The sequence below is a fragment of the Lissotriton vulgaris genome, chromosome 7, assembly GCF_964263255.1.
Source record: "Lissotriton vulgaris chromosome 7, aLisVul1.2, whole genome shotgun sequence".
Classification (NCBI taxonomy): Eukaryota; Metazoa; Chordata; class Amphibia; order Caudata; family Salamandridae; genus Lissotriton; species Lissotriton vulgaris.
In genome coordinates, this window is record NC_141695.1 from 785,908,507 (window position 1) to 785,928,678 (window position 20,172).

At 48.6% G+C, this 20,172-nt stretch overlaps 1 protein-coding gene across 3 annotated transcripts in view; it reads right to left on the reverse strand.

Annotated features, from left to right (window-relative positions):
- Positions 1–20,172, reverse strand: part of RPTOR (regulatory associated protein of MTOR complex 1) — a 2,217,374-nt gene that overhangs the window by 645,940 nt on the left and 1,551,262 nt on the right. For all 3 annotated transcript variants that reach the window (XM_086931040.1, XM_086931039.1, XM_086931041.1), the window contains one exon: positions 1,818–1,901. In XM_086931040.1, the coding sequence (XP_086787166.1) occupies positions 1,818–1,901 (84 nt within the window). The remainder of the gene's footprint in view (positions 1–1,817; positions 1,902–20,172) is intronic.

Here is a 20,172-nt window from a genome sequence, read left to right on the forward strand (position 1 = left end):
ATCCCTCCTTGGTGCCACCCTGTCTCCTTTTTGTCCCGCCCACTGGGATTGCATAGTTTACTGGTTGAGTTACACGTCATCTTTTATTACTCACTTAGCACGCTTTTGTTTTCATTTTCAGCGCGGTACTAATGAGAGTGCACCGCGTTCTGTTTTTGTGTGTTTGTTTTTTATTTAACTTTGAAACTGAGAGCGACGCCGCTTCCCGGACACCGCGCTCGGATTATTTATATATTTCCTAACTTTCACAGTGAGCGCAGCGCCTACTTCAAGGACACCACGCTCAGTGTTAAAGTTAAGAAACTGAGCAATATGTCCGTGAAGCGGCGCCGCGCTCAGCTTTAAACGTAAGCATTTGCAATGCAATCTGACCAATTGCATTGCAAATGCTCGTTATATTGAGAGACAAAGGATGGAGATAAGCCCCCATTGATGATGCGGGCAGCACAATAGCCAAACGATTCAGTGCGCTCTATGTACTAGTGATGAGTGTTGTTGGTTGAGCAGTGAGTGACTTGCAGGTCGCGTGTGAAGGGAAGAGTACCAGCATGAAGACAATATGTTCAGCTCATGGTGATCAGTGGGCCATTTAGCCAGTGTCTCCGGACAGCAATCCGCAAAGGCAGCCATATTTGATAAAGTGTGCATATCTTGCGTGCTCCGCCTCTTTGGCTAGGTGTTACGGCGTCTCAGCTTGGCCTAGTCCTAGAGAGAGGTGTGCGGAGATGTGGGTTTAATTATGATATGATTACGAAGGTATCAGGAGAAACGAACGTTCATGTTCTTGGGGTTAGCTGTCATCTTTCTACCTACCAAGTCTTCAAGAATGTGTTAGGGATTCTGTTAAGTTGGGATGGTCTGTTTCTAATCATTTGCATTAGCACGACAAAGTCTTTCTCGAAGTTAAGGCATGCATTCAATTAAACCGCTTGTACTAATATAGTTGAATACTGGGGACTTGGGTATCGAAAATAGGGACCTGGGTGTCGCACAACGGGGGTTCATATGGTTAATCTACCGAAAATTAATTAAATCGGGGTCATCTGGTATCTCTGCCCTTGTGGGAAAATCTCACTGATTACCAACTACCATGTATGTTGTAGGCTTATTTATAAAGCGTATAAGTTTGATGTCCAGGCTCTGAAGTGCTGTGCGCATGGGCAGCAGGCTCTTCCGTATAGCCGGCGTGGTTTTGAATTGTATTGTATTGTTGATGAGTGGCCAATGTTGTAAGCAATTCTGTCATGCTTAGAAAACAAGCATTGAAAATGCAAAAGGTCTTGCCTTTGATTAAGTTAAAGCCATTTGCTTTGCTAATAGTATTATATAGCAAAGCAAATGGCTTTAACTTAATAAAATGCGAGAGCTATTGCATTTTTAATGCTTGTTTAAATTGGTCACTAAAATAGGAATCCCGGCTTCACCATATGGGTTTGGTTTTATATTTTTGAATGCCAGAGTTATGCATTTTACTCTGTGTTTAATTGGTTGATTATAATTTGCATGTTGTAAAACACTCAAATGCACTTTGTCCCTGTTTTTAAATAAATAAATAAAAACACCAGACGTATTAGGTCTGGCATATGGTTTGATGAAGATAATAAACATGACAGAGGTGAATAACATGAGTCATTTCACCGAAATGTGGTTGTGAGAAAGGTAGCAAAAGGCAGGCCAAGAGTTCGTCAGTCCTGACAAATGAGCGAATATGAACAGCGAATCGTTCCTTGGCCCCTGAGCAGACACCAGTGTATGCGCGTTGTGACCTGCTCAAGAACACACAAGCAGAAGTGACAAGGGCGCAGCGTTGTACGCACCAAGCTTACGGCCCAGGGACCCAGGTCTAGGAACCGCCCCAACAGATCCAGAGCTCGCAGTCGGTGCACCTGGCTGAGCAGCACCTGCGGGGGAAGGATGCAGAAGTTAGAGAGTAATATGGCACAGAATTGTCAATGCTAACAGACTAGCACACAAGGCAGACCACACTTATTAAAGAAATGCCTGCTGCAATTTTCACAAGGTATTCATTTGGCTACATGTTGTGTATATAGCAAAGGCGTACCTATAGGTCACTTCAGAACATTTACAGAATCTATAACTTCACAGTAACTGTTCCAGTTCTGAAAATGTAGTCAGCACGGATTTTCAGAAGGTTGCAGAGCGAAAAGTTAATTAAGCTGTACAGAGTCATAATTCTTCTAAGCGGAAATTCATAATGGAAACTGCAGAAAAAGCCCACCAGCCCATCAAGCCAGCCCAGTTTGCCATCTACTGTGGCACAGAAGGACCATGTCTGGGTGTGTAGAGTCGAGACTCTTATCGCCTTTGGAGGTCCTGCTTACCAACAGCATGTTGCCTCCTTCCCTTTATTTTAATGCTCAGAAGATACATATCAATGAAACATAATGTTGCAACACCTCAAAAGACAGATGTAAATTAAGGAGAAAGCATAAATAGACTTGAGATACTTTTCGGGTAGCTAGGGGCAAAATGTATCCGCAAAAATGTTTAAGCTTTCAAGCTTCTGTTGAGATACCGCTACTCTGCCCACTTCCTTCTCCCATTTTCACTAGGCAAGGGTTCACTTCAAAGAAAGCACATACATTTCCTGGTTTTAGAAGTGTTTTTACTGAAAATGTGTTACATTCAAGTACGTTTTTGACTGTAAATGTTGAAGATTGTGTTGTGTAAAAGCAGAACAACATTTTTGTAGTGTAAATGTTGACAAAGGTGCGGTTTTAAAAGGGTTTTCTAAAGAAGACCATTGTTGCTAGCTTAATGCCTGTGAAGAAATGTATATGGTCCAAGCATCACAGTTTCCTGAAATGGTCACTGTGCCAGGGTGCAATTGGCTAGATTAGTGGTTCTTAATCTTTTGACTTCTGTGGATCCTCAATTAATCACTACTGGAACCTGGGGACACACACTAAATCATTAATGGAATTTGGAGACTCCCCCTGAGCCATAAGTGGAAGCCAGGGCCTCCGGCCTAAGCATCTTCCATGATTTGAACTGCGAAACTAAACACAAAAAATACAGAAATAGCATTCAACAAACAAGTACACACATGATGAAATATTTTAGTTAATTCCCACCCACCCAGATTTTTTTTAAATGCAATGGAAAGTCTGGACTTTTTGTAAAAGGGAGAGGTGTGGAGCAGGGCTCATGGTTCGGACCCACGGCGACCGCAGCAGCTGCTCAGCACCATGCGACTCTGGGCAATAGCTCACTTTATCTCCAAGACGGTCCCCAGCACCTTGAGAACCTTAGGGGTGAGTAGTTTGCGCTTCACAAATAACTGATTTATTTTAATTCAATTGAGGTCATCCATGCTACATTCTGTTTGATGCACTTCCAGTGCGCCCACAAATCAATTTGAGGAAACGGACTTTATTTTTAGCCACTAATTTCAAACTCCTTCACATATACAGAATGTTTTCATATTTTCAATTTAGCTTCTTTATTTATATACAGTTCATGAATCTGGTCATATTATATTATTTTCTAAGCAGTCACGGACCCCTCGAGTAGGCTTTAAGGACCCCCAAGTGAAGACCCAATATGGCAAGCCTGCTCCATAGTATTACAATTGTAGAATTTAGCCATGGTGCAAGTTTGACCTCAATTGCTTTTGAACTACTGAATAGATCTCCGTGCTCCACTGCCCCTTTCAACTGGGCAAATACTCATTAGGTCTCGCCTGAGCCAGCACGCATGTGGTGACCTGCAAGGCTTCGAGTAAGAACTTTCAACTCGGACCACACGCACAAGCGCACGCACGCTATCTTTTTGTTGCTCATGCCCATTTGCCTTAGTGCGTCTTTCTAAGAAAGACATCACGCAATTGGCCAAAGGCGGGTGCTTGTCCTGCCTTCTCTCTTCTTTGGCCTAAGTAGGTCAGGAGCGAGCAGCAGCGTGGCCGGGTGCCAGCTTCATTCCTCACATTCCTTGCAATGCGCACACACCGCGCTTGTTAATTAGCGTTAGCAAGTTCGCTTGGAATCACTATTGACTCACAGCTTGCGGTCGCGTGCACACCACTCATGGGCTCATGCTGCAGCTGCATTCCTTTTACCACGTGCATCGATCCTCTTGTGAATGGCGCTGAAACTGCTGCTCTGCCAGCTCCCAGCACCGCACATACCTGACCCGCATTGATAACGCCCTCCCCACCACACTCCAAAGACAACCGGATAGTGCCTACTCGCGCAACCACCTCCTCCTCACATATCATCCTGTTGGGTTCCCATGCAAACCATACTATCTGCAATGTAGATCGCAGGAGCCACCGGCTCAGAAGGGTGAAAGGCTTATGCATGAAGACCGGGCTTTGAACCGCCATCCAATGACACAAGCTGCTCCCCGAACCCTCTCACCACACCAGTTGGAGCCAAAATGGCAATCACTTCTTGGGAAGAGGACCAACCTTCTCACCCCACCATAGACACATCCCCACAACATCAAACAGTCTTCCAGCGATATCCTCGGAAACATCATGGTTCAAATTGGGACACCTAACCCTACGCAAAAAGATTCATTCGAGCTCGCTCACCATGCCTGCCTCTTCGCACAATCTGTGTCCGCCCTCCATACAGCCTCCGCTTCGAAGCCCGCCCATTACCACAGCCCACGTGCACAGAACTCCACTGTCTGGACCATGCATTGTCCGGAACCTGGTGCAGCCACAAGATGCAACCATCTCTTTCAGTACAAACAAAGTCTCCACACCTACTCACCCAAATGCTCATCACACGATGGCTGCAACGAAGATACAGCGGCACTCCTCCTACTTCGATCGTGATGATGCATGGACACACTTTCCACTCAAGACTCCTCCAAAAACAAAACTAGGACTACAACCCTGAAAAACACTCCCTTCCACACAGCACCTTGTCTCCCTGTCTCGGCATCAAGAACATGAAAACTTTATTTTACCCTTGGCATCTTGTTTCATCATTAAAGGACCGCTGCCCATGTCAGAAAGGCCCCAAGCCGCTAACCATTTCCCTCTGGGTGGCCCTCCCTGCAGTATCTCATGTAGCAACCCCTTCCTCCTCCAAACCCAACTTGAGGAACTACCCAATCGCTGAAAACCAGCCCTACCCAGTTCTTCTTATCTGAATATTTCCCTCTCATAGACGGCCTCGCCCCGTGGCTCCACCCCGGCCCAACACTGCAACTAGACTTATCGCTGCCTCTCCCCCCATTGCCTAAATTAGAGCCCCCTGCCCCTCCTCGCCCCCACCACTCCCCCTGGCATGCTTTCATCTCCCTCTAACCCTAATCCGAGTGTACGCGTCTATCCAGGACTACCCGTTGCGTCAACCCCAGACAAAGTCCTTTTCCAAGAATACTAAACAATTTGCCCAGCACCACCGGATGCTAATCCACCGTAATCCGCACCATATTCCCAGTGGCACAAAGTCGAGAGTGTTACCCACAAGGCCCGGCGCCTCCCCTGGGACCCCGATATTGCTACTATTGCCTGCTTTAATAACATTGTGCTCCCGACCCCCCTTTCGCAACAGGCAACCTCCCAAGTGAGCCTCGAGTCGTCCGAGATAAATTGTCTGTTTACAATCGTTAGCCCTGCCCTAAACCTTCCTTCACCGCTACACTTGCTGTGAAACTTTCACACATTTCGCACTTATGCAACTTTGTGCCCAAACTCCCTACACCTGCCGTCCTCGCATTAAATATTCTGTAGTGAGATCCTAGTTTAACTAAGACGATGTGGGGGTGGTCTTCTATTTTTTCCCCCATACACAACGTAAGGTGTGAGAAACCGACTAACCCCCACTTGTCCTTTACCCAGGGCACAAGTCGTAAAAAAAGAAGTGGGGGGACGCTGTCACCGGAAGTGATGTCACAACAGGAAGTGACGTCACGAAAGGTGCCGAGCTCCTCGTCCCAGCGAGGCCAAAGAGTGAAGTCCAGCTGTTTGGCAGGGGGGACACCCGGTAAAATAAGTGGGGGGACTCCGTCCACCCGCGTGGTACCCTGACCCGAGCCCTGCCTTTACCCAAGGGAGAGGACCTCACAACTTACTCCTTTTTACACAGCTATGAACCAGGTCATTGACCAGACATAGATACTATAAATGTCTTACATCACTTACTCACACAAGAAGAATGCGGTTTAGTAGCTATAGAAACCAGGAAATCTGAATTCTATTCCCAGTTTAACCACCAGACCAAATTGTGTGAACTTGGGCAAATTACGTTTTTCTCTTCATTTATTTTCCAATTTGCACCAACATTTGGGGGAACTTGCAAAGAGGATGAACACCAGGGTTACGTGCCACTGGGCACTGCAGCAAGCGCACAGAGGCAGTTTAGCATGCTCTAACGCTCTAAATACTTATCCTCACTCAAAACGCGATGTATTGTATACCGTTGAAATCCAGATTCTTTTTATTTCAATTCCCTTATAAAGACATATGGTGGCTTTTGACATGGATTTAACTTTAATAATGTTATTGTTTGTTTACTCACCTAACAAATTAAACACCAATAGGCCCTGTTACACAACGTCGGATGGGTGACGTCATGCGATTGCAGTCCACATATGTTCAGTTTTCACTGTGATGTCTGGGCCCATGACACACAGAAACAGTGTGCTGATAAGACTCCACAATATCAGGCAATGTTTTGATTTATTCTGGCACAGCCCTCTCCCCACCAAACACACCCACCCCATTTTATGTGTCTGCACAAATAGGTCGAGCCTAGCGGAGGCAAAAAACATACTTCTTGGCGCTCTTCCGAGGTATGTGGTGCTATATTACTTAAGGCTCGCAGTGTGTGGGCATGCCAGGGGGGAATAATGTACTGCATTGCTAAACACTTATAAGGTCCAAAACGCGAGACCTATTGGCTATGCCAATGCTTGTTTTTCCCTATTTTCCTTTTAAAGAGTCATACTTTTCCTTCGATTACTAAATCAGTTTTCTCTGTAACATTGTGGATTTTGCTTCCAAAAAGTGTTGTTTGTCCAAATTTGTTTTTTGGAATAAAGGTTGCTGATTGCCTTGTGAGAAAGTAGAAATTTTTTTAGGAGTGTAAATATATACAAAAGTGTTTTATTAAAAGTGTTTCACTGCCGTAAAAAATGTCCTTACATGTGCTATATTTTAAACTTACTTCTTCAAAGATGACCATTATTAGTTATATGTGTTTGTGAACAAAGGTTTATGGCCTGAACAGTATCCAGAAAAGGCCACTGTGCTGAGTTGATTGTCTAGCTCAACCCATCTACTTAATGGAGGCCGCTGCGTGTTTAACCCTTTCGATGCTGATGACGAGCTCAGCTCGTCATGATGCACAGTTGAGCTGTGCTGATGACGAGCTGAGCTCGTCATGAGTGCAGCCTAAGTGCAGTTTCCAGCACAGGGGGGGAAAACACCTAGCAGCCAAGGTGTTAAGTAGAGCACAACCCTCCCGGGTCCCTGCTCTCCAGCGCGCAGCTCCGAGGATCACCTGGGCAGTGCTCGGGTAGTGCTCTGCCCTCAGACCACGGCTCGAGCCCCCGGACTGCACTCGCGTCTGCCATCAATTATTTTCCAGGCCTGCCAGGTTCTGTGCCAGGTGACTTTGTTATTATTAGTGATTAGTTGACTTTGTTGTCTAGTGGGATAAGGATCCTTATTTATTCCTATTCTGTTCCTGGGCTACTTATTCCTATTCTGTTCTAGGATAAGGCTGTGAGTCTGCCTACCCTGTGCAGCCTTAGCCTACCTCCGCTTCCCGGAGCTGCTGCCCCAGCGGCCGCTCCCCCGCTGCTGCCCCAGCGGCTGCTCCCCCAGCGGCCGCACCCCCGCTCTCTCTCCCGTTCGCGTTTACTGCCTCCCAGCTGCCCCGCCCTCCCCCGACCTCTACTTAATGGAGGTCGCTAAGCGGGCGTGCCAAAGGCAAGCCCATCTGCACCCGTCCGCGACCCGACTGCGACCAGCACCAGAACCCCTGGATCTCCTACAAACCACCCCAACAACGCAGTCGCCCTCCTCGCACTCAACCCCAGTAGAAACAACAAGTGCCAGCAGTCCAATCCAAAAACAACCCATGGCCAATTCTCCTGCCGCCAAACCTTCACCACCGCCCTGACCGCCAATGCCCTGTAGTGCATCCTCCTCAACGTGCGCTCCATGCACAGGCACGCTGTGGAGATCTGGAACCTCCTTGACACCCTTTCACCAGATGTCGCCTTTTTTTAAAGAAACCTGGACAAATGCCTACTCTGCCCCAGACCTCGCCATCCACTTCCCGGACGGATACAAGATCCAGAGGAAGGACAGCTCCAATCACCCGGGGGGGAAGTCTCGCCATCGCACACAAAAACTCCTTCCGCCTCTCCACCTCGAGCGACACCTTCTCCGCCGCCGAACATCTGCACTTCCAGGTCCAGACCAGCCCCAACTCCACACTCCACGGCACCGTCACCTATAGACCACCCGGCCCGCGCCCCCTTCGCCTACACCATCATCGTCCTCATCGCCCCCCACGCCATCGCTTCCATGGACTACATACTCATCGGAGACCTGAATTCCCACCTCGACAACACCAGCGACCACAACTCCACCACCCTCCTTGACAACCTCGCCAACATCGGACTAGAACAACTCATCTCCACACCAACCCACAAGACATGACGCACCCTCGACCCCATCTTTGCAGGAGGAAACAGAACCCACTTCAGCCACGCCACGCAACCCCCATGGACTGACCACCTCAGAGTACACTTCTTTGTCAACAAACCCAAGCAATCGAAAACCTGCTACCTGCCCTTCGCAAAGAAACTGGAGCAGCGTCACCGAGGAGCAGCTCAACTCCACCCTCAAATGCGACACCCCCACTCCAACACTGACGCCAACCTCTCAGCAAGGGGACTTCACAACTGGATCTTCAGCAGAGTAGACAAGTTTGACCCCAACGCAACTCCGACAGGCAGCGCCACAGAAAAGCCACCTGGTTCGCCGCCGACCTCCAGGAAGCCAGACCCACCTGCAGGCGCCTCGAGAAGAACTGGCGAAACAACAAGACGCCAGAAAACCACACCACTACAAAGACATCATGACGGAATACCTCCCAACACATCACATCCACCAAGTCAAGTCAAGTCAAGTCAGAGAATTTATATAGCGCACTACCTACCCATAGGGTTTCAAGGCGCTTAGAAAGGGGAGGAGGATTATTTGTCAAATATCCACGTTTTAAGTTGTTTTCTGAATGCTAGGTGGTTCTGGGTGAGGCGAAGGTAGGCGGGGAGTGAGTTCCATGTTTTAGCAGCCAGGTATGAGAAGGATCTGCCTCCCATGGTGGTCCTGTTGATGCGAGGTACAGTGGCGAGGGCTTGGTTGGAAGAACGTAGTTGGCGGGAGGGGGTGTAGAAGGACAGTCGTGAGTTGAGGCATTCTGGTCCGATGTCGTAGAGTGATTTGTGTGCGTGAGTTAGCAGTCGGAAAGTGATTCTCTTATTGACGGGTAGCCAGTGGAGGTCTTTCAGGTGACCGGAGATGTGTTCGTTGCGCGGGATGTCTAATATGATCCTGGCTGAGGCGTTTTGGATTCGTTGGAGTTTCTTCTGGAGTTTAGCGGTAGTACCTGCGTAGAGGGTGTTTCCGTAGTCCAGTCGGCTCGTGACTAGGGCATGGGTGACTGTTTTCCTTGTTTCGGTGGGGATCCAGCGAAATGTTTTTCTGAGCATGCGAAGAATGTTGAAGCAGGATGAGGATACGGCGCTGACTTGTCTGTTCATTGAGAGTGAAGAATCCAGGATGACGCCAAGGTTCCGTGCGTGGTCTGTCGGGATGGGTGCTTTTCCAAGGGCTTCCGGCCACCAGGAGTCGTCCCATGCAGAGGGGGATGTACCTAAGATGAGGACTTCTGTTTTGTCTGAGTTCAGTTTCAGACGGCTTTGTTTCATCCATTCGGCAACTTCTTTCATTCCTTCGTGTAGGTTAGTTTTGGCGGTACTGGGGTCATTGGTGAGAGAAAGGATAAGTTGAGTGTCATCCGCGTAAGAGATGATGTTGAGGTTGTGTTGGCGGGCGATGGTCGCGAGGGGGCTCATGTAAACGTTGAAGAGGGTGGGGCTGAGTGAGGATCCTTGAGGTACGCCACAGATGACTTCAGTGGCCTCGGACTTGAATGGTGGGAGGCGGACTCTCTGGGTTCTTCCGGAGAGGAATGAGGTGATCCATTCAAGTGCTTTTCCTTGTATTCCGATGTTATTGAGGCGTTGTAAGAGGGTGCTGTGGCAGACTGTGTCGAATGCTGCCGAGAGGTCGAGGAGGATGAGGGCGACTGTGTCTCCATTGTCCAATAGAGTTCGAATGTCGTCTGTTGCTGCGATGAGGGCGGTCTCAGTGCTGTGTTTTGCTCGGAAGCCAGATTGTGAGGAGTCGAGGGATTTGTTGGCTTCGAGGAAAGCGGCAAGCTGGTTGTTGATGGCTTTCTCGATGACTTTGGCCGGGAATGGGAGGAGCGAAATGGGGCGGTAATTTTTGAGTTCGGTGGGGTCCGCTGTGGGTTTTTTCAGAAGGGCGGTGAGTTCAGCGTGTTTCCAATTTTCCGGGAAGGTGGCGGAGTTGAAGGAGCAGTTGATGACGTCTCGGAGGTACGGTGCTATGACGGAGTCTGCTTTGTTGAAGATGTGATGAGGACAAGGGTCTGTGGGGGAACCTGAGTGGATGGAATTCATCAGGCGGATGGTGTCCTCAGTGGAGATTGGGTTCCAGTCGTTGAGGGTGTTCACGGGGGGAGAATGTTCAGCAAATGGTTGGGTTGGTTGGTTTCCGGGTTCGTTGTCGAAGCTGTTGTGGATGTCTGCAATCTTGTTGTGGAAGAATGAGGCTAGGGAGTCGCAGAGGGCTTGAGAGGGGGTGATGTCGTTGGAGTTGGCCGAGGGGTTGGAAAATTCTTTGACGATGTTGAAAAGTTCCTTGCTGTTGTGGGCGTTGTTGTCGAGTCGATCCTTGAATGCTGTTTTCTTGGCCTTTCGGATTAGTTGGTGGTGAGTGCGGGTGGCGTTTTTGAAGGCGTCCTTGGTGCTAGTGGATGGGTCTTTTTTCCAGGCCTTTTCAAGGGAGCGGCAGAGTTTCTTGGACTTCTTAAGATCATCGTTGAACCATGAGGCCTTCTTGCTGCCAGGTTTGCTTTGACGTTTTTTCAGTGGTGCTAGGGTGTCGGCGGTGTTGGATAGCCATAGGGTGAGGTTGGCGGCGGCTTGGTTTGGGTTGGAAGAGTGGGCTGGTGTGTTTAGAAGGAGCGATGCGGAGATCTGGTCGGTGGTGATCTTGTTCCAATTTCTTTGCAGAGTTGGTTGGAGGTGGTTGGTGGGTTTTGGCTTGTTGTAGGTGAAGTGAACGCAGCTGTGGTCAGTCCAGAGGAGGTCCGTAGTGTGGCTGAAGGAGACATGGTTGCTGGAGGTGAAGATGGGGTCGAGTGTGTGACCTGCGATGTGGGTGGGGGAAGTGACTAGTTGTTTAAGTCCGAGGTTGGCGAGGTTGTCCAGCAGGGTGGTGGTGTTGCAGTCGTTGGTCTTTTCAAGGTGAAAGTTGAGGTCTCCTAGAAGGATGTAGTCTTTGGAGGGGAGCGCGTGTGGAGTGATGAAGTCCGTGATGTCCTCACTGAATTTTGCGCGGGGTCCTGGTGGTCTGTAGAGGAGGGTGCCTCTGAGTGTGGTCTTGGGGTCGATGTGGATCTGGAAGTGAAGGTGTTCGGAGTTGGCGAGGTTGGCGTCAGAGCTGGTTGAGATGCGGATAGATTTCTTATGGACGATAGCGATGCCTCCTCCTGTGTGGCTGGTACGGTCCTTGCGTGTGATCTTATATTCTTCAGGGATGGCAATGGTGATGTCTGGGGCGGAGGAAGCGTTCATCCATGTTTCCGTTAGGAAGGCGACGTCTGGAGAGATGGTGTCTAGTAGGTTCCATAGGTCAATGGCGTGCCTGTGGACCGAGCGGGTGTTGAGAAGGATACATTGTAGGTGGTTGGGGTCGGGAATCTGTGGTGTGGTCGTAGCGGAGATGTTGACGGTGCCGCTGAATTTGCAGGAGTAGCAGGAGAAAGGTCCATGGGTGTGTCCGGGAGCGGCTTGGACGCAGTTGGGGGCGCGACCGGGGTTGAGGGCTATGAGGGTGGCGGCATCGTAGGTAATGCGGGAGGGCAGGGCAGCGCGAGGGGCAGGGGGTCTGGCGCTGGGCGCGGTCCAGGCGCGGACGGGCGTAGACGGGCTTACCTTTGGCGCACCTTCCGCCTGTCTGTAGCGCGTGGACGCTGCGCGTTGGGACATCTGACTAACATAGGTGGTGGAGGGGGCGGAGCGTGGGAGGGTCCGCTGGTAGGCGTGGACGTGGAGGCGGGCCAGGGGAAAAGCACAACAACAAGCACCAAAAGAACCTTCATCCACAACAAGATCCTGGCCAACTCCAACAACTCCAAGGAGCTCTTCAGCGTCATCCAGGAATTCATCAAACCCGCCAGTGAAACCACAGACATCACCCCCTCCCAGGACATCGGCGACAAGCTCAGAACGTACTTTCACCTGAAAATCATGAGCCTCTACGACAACTTTAACGACCAAACACCTTACTCCGCTACCACCACGCCCGTCATCAACACCAGCCAGCTCACCATCGCCTCCTGGACACCGGTTACAACCGAAGAGACCACCTCAATCACGAAAGGCATCCACTCGGGGCCCCCACGGATTCCTGCCCCCTGCACATCTACCACAGAGCCACCACCACCTTCGCACCAGAATTACGACACACCATCAATGCCACCTTCATGACCAGCACCTTCCCCAATGACTGTCAAATGTGCAGAAGTCAGACCCCTGCTTAAGAAACCCTGAGCAGACCCCACAGACCTAAAAAAACTACTGGCCCATCTCTCTCCGCCCCCCCCCCCCTTCATAGCAAAAGTCGCTGAGAAGACAGTCAATGCACACCTAAGTTAGTTAATCGAAGACAACTCCATCCTCGACCCCTCCCAATCTGCATTCCGCAGCAACCACAGCACCGAGACCACCCTACTCGCCCAAGGCCACATCACAGCCCTGATACTGCTCAACCTGTCAGCAGCATGTTACACCGTCTCCCAGCGCGCACTTGCTGCCAGACTACATGACGCCGGCATACAAGGAACCGCCCTCGAAGGGATCCGCTCATTCCTTACCGGCAGAAGCCAAAGAATCATACTGCCACCCATCCTCTCCAAACCTACGGAAATCAGCTGCGGAGTACACCAGGGATCATCACTCAGCCCAACCCTCTTCAACATCTACATGACCCCCCTCGCAGCCATCGTCAAATAACACGGCCTCAGAATAGTATCCTACGCCGACGAGATCCTCTCCCTCACCAAGGACCCACCACCACCAGACTCAACTTCCAGGAACCGAATGCAGAACGTCACATCCTGGATAAGCAACAGCTACTGAAGTTCAACTCAGAAGACAGAAGTCCTTGTACTCGTAACCACCCGTCAGCATGGAACAACTCCTGGAGGCCCCCTGCACTAGGCAGCCCTCTGACCCCGCCAGAAACCTTGGCATCGTACTCAACTCCTCTCTCTCCATGAACAAACAGGTAAACGCCATCACATGCAGCTGCTTCAACACTCTCCGCATCCTCCAAAAGATCTTCAAATGGATCCCCCACCCCCCGAGTCAAGGAAGACAGTAACCCACGCACTCATAATCAGCAGATTGAATTACAGAAACGCCCTCAATGCCGGCATCAACAAGTCTCTACTCCGCAAACTCCAGAAGATACAGAACACCGTCCGCAGCCAGACTCGTCCTCGGCATCCCCAGACACGAGCACATCAGCCAACACCTACAGAAGCTCTACTAGCTCCCCGTTGAGAAGAGACTCACTTTCAAGATACTCACCCATGCCTACAAATGCCTCCACAACATGGGACCCCAATACATCAACGAGAGAATCACCTTCCACGTACCCCTAAAGAAACCCCAGCTCAACCAACCTCGCCCTTGCCGAAACCCTGTGCATCCGCAGAGCCAGAACAGTGGTAAGAGGCTTCTCCTACATCACGGCCAAGACCTGGAACGAGCTACCTATCTACATCAGAAGTACCCCCTCCCTGAACACCTTCAGGAAGGCTCTCAAGACCTGGCTTTTCCACTGAACGGAACTGATGTCCCCCAGCACCTTGAAACCCTCACAAGGTGAGTAGTGCGCTTAGAGCCCCTGAGTGATTGATTGATTATGTCATGTAACAATGTTGGAGCCTTTTTCTTCACATCTACCTTGGCGCCCTATCGCCTGGGGATCCTGCAAAGAGTGACTGCCTGAAGCCATTCCCGTCTGCGGGGTTTACAGCTTTTAGCCAGTACCATTGTTCGTACGATGCCAAGTCACACCAGTCCCAGCAGGAACCAAAAAGGGTTGCCAACTTCCAGACCTACACAAAGCCATCGCCTGCTGAACCAGAAAAGGTCTGGTAAAGGGAGAGGGTAGCGAATTTTAGTCTTTGTAACTGTAGACTCGATTCCCTATTATGTGACACTCAGAGGTTAGCGTGAACCTACCAGTATAGGGAGGAAGCAAATTCATGAAAAAGAGCACGTTGAGTCTGAATGTGCAGAGTTGAACTTTTCGTTGTGCAATCAAGGTGAGGGCGGGGGCCCCCTAAAAACGAATCAACCATTATAAGACTGCCACCAAGTAGCTGTACATAGTCGGAATGAAGAAGAAGTGAAACGACATACCGTCAGCTGGTGCATTAAGAAGAGCTGACGGCTGACGCTGAGTTGGCGTTGTGTTCCCTGACGGGCATCAATTAGACTGGTGAGCGTTTGCGCTGTGGGGGCAGGGGGGGACAAATGGATCAGAAACATGCTTTGATGCAACTCGTTCATACTCGGCAAATCTGCCGTGGAAATGTACCTTGGATTAGCGGTCACGGTGCCGAGTAGCCTCGTATTTTCTATTTATTGTTCACCTTATGACTTCGGGGTTGTGGCGACATCCGCTATGGGAATTCGCATTTGTGCTCCTGTGCACAAAACTACGTTTCCCATAAGGCATAGCTCTCCACCGGAGGGCTTTAACCAGGTAAACACACCCACCATCCATCTTGGAACTACTGCAGAACGCCGTAGACAAGGACTAGGGCGGACACAGGTACGCTATGCTCGTGCGCTCTTCATTTTTTCTAACTAGACTTTCGGCATCCTTCATATTTTAATTAATCCATCCCGCTATTCCCACAGCTGATGTCGCCACAACCCCGAAGTCATAATGTGAATAATAAATAGAAAATACGAGGCTACTCGGCACCGTGACCGCTAATCCAAGGTACGTTTCCACGGCAGATTTGCCGAGTATGAACGGGTTACATCAAAGCATGTTTCTGATCCATTTGTCCCCCCCTTCCCCCACAGCGCAAACGCTCACCAGTCTAATTGATGCCCGTCAGGGAACACAACGCCAACTCAGCGTCAGCCGTCCGCTCTTCTTAATGCACCAGCTGACGGTATGTCGTTTCACTTCTTCATTCCGACTATGTACAGCTACTTGGTGGCAGTCTTATAATGGTCGATTTGATTTTAGGTGGACCCCGCCCTCACCTTGATTGCACAACGAAAAGTTCAACTCTGCACATTCAGACTCAACGTGCTCTTTTTCATGAATTCGCTTCCTCCCTATACTGGTAGGTTCACGCTAACCTCGGAGTGTCACATAATAGGGAATCGAGTCTACAGCTACAAAGACTAAAATTCGCTACCCTCTCCCTTTTCCCTACAGACAGATTAATTGCGCCCTGATGAGATTCCAGGAAACTACTACCTGGATTCGAAACGCGTCGGCCAGTTAGAAAGGATTAATTGTGATCCATTCCTTTATACCAGCACTTGCTGGTTGTAAAAAGAGTCACAAATTGAATTTGTTTCTTTGCTAATTTTCCATTCCTTTTTTCAAACCTTTTTGCGCTTTACTCATTCTTCATATTTGTAGAAAATTCATTGTCTTATGTTGCACATGTTTAAACTGTTCTGTTTGTTTCTGATTTATTGCTTGATTTACGTTTGATCATTTTGCTCAGTTTGTAATACATTTGTATGGAGAAAAGTCCATCAATTTTGGTGTAAATATGTAATGTAGAGAATTGTTTTTGTGTGTCTCTTATTCACTATTTTTGACAAACTCTGACTAATTGAAAAAATGTTTTGGTATAAATAAAAATACTCAGTTGATTACGACAGCTAGCGTGTTCAACTTTCCTCAAGTGCGGATTTAAATGTAGGTGGCGAGGCATCTGTTTATAAAGCACAAGTTGATCTGTATCTCTTGAGTGGACCAGGTGTACATTTATCTGGTTGCCTTGAACTGCTGCACGCCACGTGATGCTCCTCAGGTGCTCCTGGAGTATGTATGTGGAATTGATCCTGCCTCTCTGTAAACAGTGCATGCCATGGGTGACTCCACTATTGCCCCTGGGTGGTCACAGCAAGAAAAGTCTGACATTTCCCCAGCAAGGTCACTTCTCAATAATAAAGGGGTCAATGTTATTGTAAAGCTGGGCATTGGGTCATACCTCTACTTCTATTTTGCCCCAACTCCTTTCACCTTTTACTCCTCCACGTGCTCCTCATTTACCTAATATATTCCATCTACATGCGCTACTAAATTCCACCGAAGTTGCCTGCTGCATCTACTTAACTAGTCAATATTTCTAGAGTAATGCTACGGAATGTTGGGGTGGAACGGTTTGAGTGCACTGCTCTGCATGGCGCTGTACAGCATGCATTCCTGCCTCGAGCTCCCTTATACATGTTAAGTAGGTTTTTAATTTTTGTGCCTCAGCACACATCATAATCATGCAAGACGTGGATTGCCACCAATATCGGGGCTCGTTTGTTGAAAGGGGCACACCATATGTGCTCTCCTTTAAGGAAACGGACTACGTTCAGCACACCAAGCTGTAGCAGACGGGCAGAAACAGATTATAGTAACAGTATAGAGCTTTGACCTGTCAGACAGAGTATCCTATTCACATCTATTGTGCTGCTCAGCTGGTCTGCCGGTTCCCTGCAATGAGGGCATGCAGGATGAACCTATGTGCAATCCATGCGTGTAGAGTAGTCTGTGCCTGGAGTGTGTCTGCTACATGCGGCTGTGGCCGCACAGGAATCCATTTTCAATCCCTGCATTACAGAAGAACCTAAAATGGAGGGTTGGAGATAGCCCCAGATAGCAATGTGTTGTGGAGGGCTTTCGTCCAAACACATCTGAAACCATTTGAAAAGGGTTTGGAGGATAAGAGGCATCTGTCATTCATCCCTTGCAATTCCCTTTGTACAGTAGAGAACACCTCTTCCCCCCTTTGCTTCATTCTTTCCTAGAAGTACCACCCACACCAGATTAAGGGGTACTTACTTGGTGAATCTTGCTTTCCTTTGTACCTTATCTTTGTTTCGGCCTCCCTGGACCAGAGACTAACTACTTCACCCATAATTCAGCTGACACAGTAATACAAGTCTGGAAAGAATACCCAAAGGGCAGGAACTGCCTGAAACCGGTCCCAAAGGTGAACTGGTTGAGCACAAACTCAGACTGCAAACTATGTTTAAGCAAGTGACAGACACTACCAGCGGTGTAGCAAGATTTCTCTATCAGGGGTCCCACAGCAGAGAGAGAAGGAAATTCCCTTATAATTCAGTGTTAGATACGGAGGGTACCAGGATTGTGGCAGGAATTATTTGGAGTGTGACAACCTAAAAGGAGGGGCTGTCATAGATTTATATTGCAAAATGAGCTGATTGAACTTCTACTGGCCACTAAGTCAGTTTGCCAAGCCGATCCATGCCCGCAGGACATCATTCATGGTGTCTCTAATCAAGTTAGCACTGAACTTGCCCCCATCTTAAACAATGTTGTCAGGACTGGTGACTTCCTGGCAGCCTGGAAGAAAGCCTGTATCAGACCCATTTTAAAGAAACCTTCCCTTCACCCATGCGAGGTAACAAGTTACAGACTGATCTCCTGCCTGTCCGTAGCAGCCAAGGTCTTGGAAAAACTATAAACTCCGAGCTAAATGATTTTCTGAATGCCAACAATCTACTCAATAGCACTCAACATGGTTTTCGCTCTGACCATTCAATGGAGTCAGCATTAATCATGGACACAGAGGAAATCCGTTGGCAAATTGACAGGGGCGTCAGAGCCGTCCTTATCCTACTTGACATATCAGCCGCGTTCGACATGGTCAATCATTCAGTACTCACGCAACGGTGGAAGGTAATAGGAATTCGGGACACCGCGCTAGCATTCCTCTCTTCCTTCTTGACAGGCAGAGAACCGAGGGTGTGCTGGGATAATCTTAAATCTGATACATTTTATCTCCCATGTGGAGTTCCACAGGGGTCAGCACTCTTGTCCACTCTATTCAACGTTTATGTGACTCCACTGTCCAAGTTAATCAATCACATTGGCTTTTTGATGGTATCATAGGCAGATGATACTCAAATTAAAATCTCCATCTCCTCCACGGAAGACACACCATCGACCAGATTCCATAGTTGTCTCAAACACATTATGAAATGGATGCACCATAACTATCTAAAATTAAACACTGATAAGACAGAGGTTATGGAATTCAGCAGTGGTCCTCCCATCTGGAATCTAGCTTGGTGGCCAGCAGCCAGGAACCTGCCCGGTCCCAGTAGTCAAAATGAGAAACCTAGGGTTTGTATGTGATGATCTGCTCAGCTTTTCATGGCAGATCAACCAGGTAACATTGACCTGCTACTTCCTTCTAAAGATACTGCAGAAAAGCTTACCTTTTCACCCATAGGAGCTGAGGAAAACGGTTGTGGTAGCACTCATTCTTTCCAATGTAGACTGTAACGCCATCTACCTAGGGGTTGACAAGAGGCAACTATCCAAACTGCAATCTATATAGAACGCCACACCCCAAACCTTGTTGAACATTCCCAAATAGAATCACATCTCTGGGGCAATTAGGAACCTCCACTGGCTTCCAGTCAAGCAGCGGATTGAGTTTAAGGCATTATGTCTGGTTCACAAAGCCCTGTACGGAGGAGGGCCAATGGACTATCACAAACTATTCCAATGGTACACCCCCGCCGCACTCTGAAATCAGCCACGAAAGCAATGGTCAACTTCCCAAAAATTAAGAATGCAAGATGGGGAGGCAGAAGTCTCTCCCATCTAGCATCCAGCTCTGGAATAAAATTACCACCTAACATCAGGCTTCAATCTATCAGATCAAAATTTAGAGGCGCGGTCAAAACCTGGCTCTTCCCTATACAGTAACAATCTGGACCTCCCCTGGTTTCGCTGCATTTCTTTGCAACCCCAGTGCCAATACGCCTTGGCAATCGAGCACTTTATAAACTTGTTACTTACGTACTTACCAATGTATTACCACTAGATACTTGACCTAAAGGAGGAGACTAGGCTTACTCCTTTCTCACAGAAGATCTTACCTTAAACCTGGAGCGCCACTTGAAATGCCTGCAGATGATTATTACAGGATTATGTTGTGTACCGTAAAACAGTACTTTTTTTCCTGAGAAGAAGCACTGGCTGGACCTTGATTTATGAACGTATCTGATGTTTCATTGAGCTCTGAGTCTCTACCCCATACCACTTCCTCAAATAGCCTTAAAGTGCAGGACTTCGTTACCGGAGGAGCAAGTTACAGACTTTCAGCAGGGCTCTTTGCAGTAAGATAGAGTATCTACCAGAGATTCCTCACCATGTAAATATTCCCCAGGTATCAGGGTAGAGCCAGAAACGTTACAGCAGTACTCCGGGGCACCTCTAGGTGGTGTCATGCAGTTCCACGCTAGTTTTCTTTTGCTCCGGAAGACGTGCTGACTCCAGTTGTTTTAAGCTTGTTTGTGCCCTGGGACGCAGAGCCCCTTGTCAAATTGGCATGAGCAGTGTGCAGACCTCTAGATTGAGACCTTTTAAGATGGAAAAGAGTTCAGTTCACAGAACAGGGAGGTGGGAGGGTCTGTGAAAAATATGTGGGTAGAGTATTCAGCAGACAGAGCACTACCGAAGGTAAGTAACTTGTTCTTCTGATGGGCAACTTGAACTGCAGAATCCTCATCTTGTGAATATATACTATAACAGTACCTCCTCAGGTCTGTGAACTGGCTCAGACCAAA